The sequence below is a fragment of the Carlito syrichta genome, unplaced genomic scaffold (assembly GCF_000164805.1).
Source record: "Carlito syrichta isolate Samal-C Ts95f unplaced genomic scaffold, Tarsius_syrichta-2.0.1 Scaffold302727, whole genome shotgun sequence".
Classification (NCBI taxonomy): Eukaryota; Metazoa; Chordata; class Mammalia; order Primates; family Tarsiidae; genus Carlito; species Carlito syrichta.
The window spans coordinates 1055668-1061746 of record NW_007246823.1 but is presented as its reverse complement, the minus strand read 5'-3'; the positions used below and the strand labels follow the sequence as shown (position 1 = coordinate 1061746).

The following is a 6079-nucleotide window of genomic DNA, read 5'->3' as shown; positions in this document are numbered from 1 at the left end:
TGTTGAGAATTTTAGCATCTATGTTCATCAAAGATATTGGCCTGTAGTTTTCTTTCTTTGTTTGATCTTTACCTGGCTTGGGTATCAATATGATGTTAGCTTCATAAAATGATTTGGGGAGTGTTCCATCTTTCTCAATTGCCTGGAATACCTTCAGTAGGATTGGTATTAGCTCCTCCTCAAATGTCTTATAGAATTCTGCTGGAAAGTCATCTGGTCCAGGACTTTTTTTGTAGGTAGTTTTCTTATTACATAGTCAATTTCCTTGATTGTTATTGGTCTATTTATGTTCTCAATTTCTTCTTGTTTCAATCTAGGCTGGTTGTGTGATATCAGAAAGTCCTCCATTTCCTTAAGGTTTTCAAGTTTGTTTCCATACAAGGGTACATGGCAGTCTCTAATGACTTTTTTGTATTTCTTCAGGATCAGATGTGATTTCACCTTTTGTGTTTCTGATTGTGTTTTTCTGGGCTTTTTCTCTCTTTTTCTTGGTCATTCTAGCTAGGAGACCATTGATCTTGTTTATCCTTTCGAAGAACCAACTTTTTGTTGCATTGATTTTTTTGTATTATCTTTTTGTCTTCTATGTCCTGGATTTGGGCTTTTATTTTAGTGATCTGGATTCTTCTGCTGAAGTTAGGGTTTTGGTGGTTTTGTTTTTCCAGCTTTCTTAGGTGGCTTGTTAGGCTGCTAATTTGTGATCCTTCCATTTTCTTCATGTGCATTTGTAGAGATATAAATTCCCCTCTTACTACAGCTTTCATGGCATCCCAGAGATTTTGGTAAGATGTTTCTTCATTTTCATTTGTTTCCAGATATCTTTTAATCTCTGTTTTGATTTCATCATTGACCCAGGAGCTGTTTAGCATCATGCTGTCTAGTATCCATGTCTTTGTGGGTTTTGGGGAAACCTTGTTGATGTTGATGTTTATTTTTATTCCACTGTGGTCCAAGAAGGTGCATGGTAAAATTTCGATCTTTTTAAATTTGCTTATGTTTGATTTATGGCCAAGTATGTAGTCGATCTTAGAGTACGTTCCATGCGGTGATGAGTACAATATATATACTGTGGTCATTGGATGGAGTGTTTGTAGGTATCAATTAAGTTCAATTGGTCAAGAGTCACCTTGAGGATCTCATTGCTGATTTTTTGTCCTGATGATCTGTCTCGGGTTGTGAGTGGGGTGTTAAAGTCCCCAGCTCTGATAGTGTTAGAGTTCATATCATTTTTGAGTTTACATAGAAGCTGCTTTATGAAAGTTGGCGCTCCTATGTTGAGTACATATATGTTTAAGACATATATTTATTGGTGATGAATTGAACCTTTTATCATTATGTAGTGGCCTTCTGTATCTTTTTAAATTTTTGATAGCTTAGAGGATATTTTGTCTGAAATTAAGATCACAACTCCTGCTTTCTTTTGTGTTCCGTTTGCCTGAAAGTTTCTTTCCCATACTCTTACTTTGAGTCTGTGAGTGTCCTTTCTAGTGAGGTGAGTCTCTTGAAGGCAATAAATTGTTGCCTGATGATATTTTATCCATTTTGCCATTCTATGTCTTTTCAGTGGTGCATTCAGTTCATTCACACTTAGGCTAATTATTGAAATGAAAGAGTTGATCCCTGTCATAAGGTTCTTACAGAGTTCTGTTCCTGTTTGTTTTCTTTTTTGGTTTTGGAGTTGGTTCATGTGTGTTTTTAATCTTTTGCCTGTACTCTTGTGAAGAACGTTGCTGTTCTTTTTTCCTTTTCTTCTGTTTTCAGTACGTTCTTAAGTGTTTCTTGTAGAGGTGGTCTGGTGGCAGCATAGATTCTTAGGGATTGGATATCTGGGAAAGATTTCAATTCTCCCTTGCTGATGAAGCTTAGCTTGGCTGGGTATGTTATTCATGGTTGAAATTGTTTATCTTTTAGAACTTTGAAGATAGGACTCCAAGCTCTCCTAGCCTGGAGGGTTTCAGTAGATAAATCTGCTGCTATTCTAATTGGTCTTCCCTGGTAGGTAGTCTGACCTTTTTCTCTTGCTGCCTTTAGGATTTTTTCTTTTATAGGTACTTTGTTTAGGAGAATGATTATGTGTCTGGGAGTTGGTCTTCTCATTTGTTGTCCTGCAGGGGTTCTCTGAATCTCTTGTGTTTGAATTTTTGCATCACTGATGAGATGAGGGAAGTTTTTTCTTGAATGATTTCATGAAATGTTTGTTGCAGTGTGACCTCTGACTCTCTCTATCTCTGCCTCAGGAAGGCCAATTACTCTGAGATTTGGTCTCTTGACGTAATCATTCATCTCTTGAAGGTTTTGTTCTGTCTTTTTAAGCTTCTTTTCTATGTTTTTGACAGTTTGGGTTAGTTCTGTATTTTGGTCTTCAAGCTCTGAGTTTGTTTCTTCTGCTTAGCTAATTCTGCTTTCCATGCTTATTAGTTTGCTATTTATTTCCATCACAGTATTCTTTACTGCTGTTACTTCTGTCATCAGCTCCTTCCTATTTTCCTCTTGTCTCTCCTCAATTTTTTTTACTCTCTATTAATGTCTTGATGTCTGGGTTTTTTGCATGTGACCAGTCATTCTGGGGGCTCTTCATTGTTTGTGCTCCAAAGTCTGTTTTCTCAGTGTCTGACCTCCCAGGGGTCTGTGTGAGCCCTATATTCTTCTTTTGATTTTCCTTCATTTGTGCAGATTTTTCCTCCCTACATTTCCCTTCCCTCCACTTCCCCATCTTCTTTAATTCTGTTATTCAGGGGTGGAGGGGTTGCTTTTACTTCTGTTTGTTCAATCTCCTATTCTTTCTAATGTATTTCCTCTTGCTTTGTTCAGTTCTGGAGTTGGACTGTAGGTTGAGGGCAGTCTTTTTGCAGTTTTGAGATTTAATTAAGGGGGGAGTTGTGATTCAAAATCTCTCTGCAGCTCCCTGCTCAGGTTGCTGGAGTCACCAGCCTTGAGGACTCTCCTCCTTGATCTGCTCTGAAAGAGAGGTGCCAGTTGGCTGCTTCTAGGTAACCATCTTAGATCCAGATATTCTTAAATTTGCTGCCTCTTTCACTTCTGCTTCCCTCCTGTGATGCCCTGTTGGGCCCTTAGCATCTCATGCTGAGGCTTGTGTAGTATCCTCTGAAGTAGTGTTCTTACTCTTGAGTCCTGTCCCCAATCTGTTCTTCAGACTTCACCCACATGAAGTATAAGTAGTTTTAAGGCTCTGGAAATTATTTCTGTAGGAAAGTGGCTCTTAACATTTCATGTGCAACACTATAGTCTAGAAACCTTGCTAAAACATCACAAAGAGCTTCAATCCCTCCAGAGTTTCTGACACAGGAGGTCTGTGATGGTACCTGGGAATTTGCATTCCTAACAGATTTCTAGGAGCTGATACTGTTGTTAGCTTGAGGTCCACGCTTTGAGAACCATTGTTTCCAGATTTGAGAAGGATTACAGCCCTGACAAGGAGAAGTGAGGATAGACCCAATGGACCGGCATGTGTGATTGGTTCCACCCAGGGCGAGTCAAGGTGGGAGGCACACTGCAGATCTGGGGCAGATGCCCTATAACTATGACAAGCCCAGAAACAGCCAAAGTAGGTAAAACAACAGCAGCAGCAATGCTGGGTGAGTGAAAGCAGCCTCCCCTCTCTGTAACGTGGGAGTTGCCTTATGTGCCTGGTCTCCTTTAGCCCTCCCTTCATCTTTCCAGTGAGAAATGTGAGGCTTGATGTTAACACATGTATCTGCCTTAGAGCTGGGCTCAGACTGAGGTCTTTGACTCTGTCACAGGCACAGAGAGGTGATGAGGAGACTTAAGCCTGAGTTGGGTAGATAGATGTTATTGCACTTTTGCAGTCTCCACATCTGTTGCTTACTACCTGTGTCACCTGAAACAGATAATCTCTCTCTGCCTCAGTGTCCACACCTGAACAATGGTGATATCAACAATTTCCTCTTGGGGTTGTTGTGAGGTTTACCTGTCATGTGTAAAGAAAGTTCTGGCTTGAGGGTGGCTGCCATGAGCACTCAGTAGTGTGGGTGTCCTTGCTGGCCACAGAGCTGTGAGGTGGTTGGGTCACCAGCCTCTTAACTATGGTCAGAAGAGGCACTTGGAAGATTCCCAGACACAAAATCTTCCTTCCTATGTGAACTCGGCAGATAAGTCTTACCTGCCCCTCCTTGGAATGGCAGAGGTCCACCCTGGGCTCATGTTTCTTACAATCTCTACTGATGGGATTTGATGTAAAGGAAAACCCTCAGCTCCATTCAGCACCCTTAGGTGCCCCCAGTCTAAGAGGACCCAGCGGCACCATGCCCAACCCCCACTCTCACCCCTCAGCCACCCCATCACCTCACCTAGGGACTTACTTGAGTGGGCAGAACCCACAGAGTAGAGGCTTGGGCCAGGCTCCAGGAAGCTTCCAGCCTGGTCTGCAGTTAGAGACAGTGAGATTAACACACTCAGCTGGGATTTTCTGAGGTTTTGGGGATATGAAGAACCACTAATTTCTTTATTTATAGAGAAATAAAGATAAAATAGCTCAAGACTTTGGCCTCTAGCAGATTGAGGCCTCTTCCTATATGTTCCAAGCATTAGAAAGCTATTTGGGGCAAAAGCCTCCTTTTATTGTCCCTCTTGAGCCAACACCCAAGTGCCCGCCTCCATGAAGAACTTTGAAGCCCTGCACCTGGGTCATTCTTCCATCCCAGCCTCAGAAGTTCCCTTGTCATCTGAGATTTCTCTTCCATCTGGGTAGGTTGGGAGGGGAAAGACACATTTGGAGGTTATACAACCATCTGGTTGGTAGGCAGGATGTCATAGCTCTGAATCTTTAGCTGGGGATGATCCATTTATCTACCACCTGATGTTCCTGGGCACTGTGGCAAAGCTTCCTTTTCCATTCTCGCATTCCTTGTCTAATTCATTTTCCAGGAAAATTCTAAAGAATACTTACTGTGCAATGTCAGCAAGAAGGAACTGGGTCTGTGTACAGCACTTAGCAAGGTCCTTCTTTAGGAATTACACTTTATCCTCTTCACCTCCACCCTTTTTTTAAAGAGACAAAGTTTCACTCTTGTTACCCAGGCTGGTGTGTAATGGTGCTATCATAGGTCACTGAAGTCTCAAATTTCTGGTCTCAAGCTATCCTCCTGCCTCAGCTTTCCAAGTAGCCCTGCCATGAGTTTTTAAAGAGTCTTACCTCCTGAGCAGCACTGGAATTCATCTTTTTCCCAGTCTTCAGAGTTCATTTTCACTCCTGAGTTCTCCAAAGAGGACATTTTTAGAGTTGAGATATTACACAATAGGAGATGGAATGAAGTGCAAGACCTAAGTAGACTGAAAGGGAAAAGTGATAGCAATTTCCAATCCCGGAACAACTTGCTAGATGTCCCTAATGCTGAACAGGTCACTGGCATTGCTCTCTGCTTGGAAATGCTCAGTTGCTGAACAGGTCACTGGCGTTGCTCTCTGCTTGGAAATGCTCCTTGCACCCAGGAAGACTTCACAGGGCCAGGTCATGCTCTCCTATCTGTCACTCCTCCAAAGCAGAGTTTTTAAAATATGGATCACAATTCTAACACATACATCATGATATCATTTTTTGTGGATCTTGACATTTTATAAAAATAAAATACAAACGAAAAGCTCAAGATGCATTGCTCTAATCCCAGGACTGGTAAACTATGGCCCATTGGCCAAATCTGGGCCATTGGCTCTTTTTTCTTTTTTTAAATAAATTTTTATTGAAACACAATCATGTCCTTGTTTACCCACTGTCTATGGCTGCTTTGAGTAGTTGAGAAATCATTTGGTAAGCCAGGTTTAAAATACTTACTGTCTGAGCCTTTCCATAAAAATTTGCTGACTCTCTGCAGTAGCCAAATTTTGCCTAACAAAAAGCAAATTTCGGTATAATCTATATCTATGAAAAACTGGTGCCTTGAAAGGTCCCAAGAGGTTCAATTTTTCAATATCATAAGGCAAGATTGATTCTCAAGATTTACTGCATCAGGAAGAGTTGGAGATTATATATACATATATAGATATTTTGCACACCCTATGTCAGTTGACAAAAAGCTCTACCCAACATCAGTCCAGGTCAACA

General features: G+C 41.3%; 1 protein-coding gene across 4 annotated transcripts in view; it reads right to left on the bottom strand.

The window, feature by feature from the left end:
* IL37 (interleukin 37) overlaps positions 1 to 5252 on the bottom strand; it is a 14972-nt gene extending 9720 nt beyond the window's left edge. For 2 of the 4 annotated variants that reach the window (XM_008057114.1, XM_021711840.1), the window contains exons 1-2: positions 5174 to 5252; positions 4341 to 4403 (exon numbers count right to left, since the gene is read on the bottom strand). In XM_008057114.1, the coding sequence (XP_008055305.1) occupies positions 4341 to 4403; positions 5174 to 5252 (142 nt within the window). The remainder of the gene's footprint in view (positions 1 to 4340; positions 4404 to 5173) is intronic. The other 2 variants (XM_021711839.1, XM_021711841.1) reach the window with 1 other exon arrangement.
* Positions 5253 to 6079: the final 827 nt, after the last annotated feature.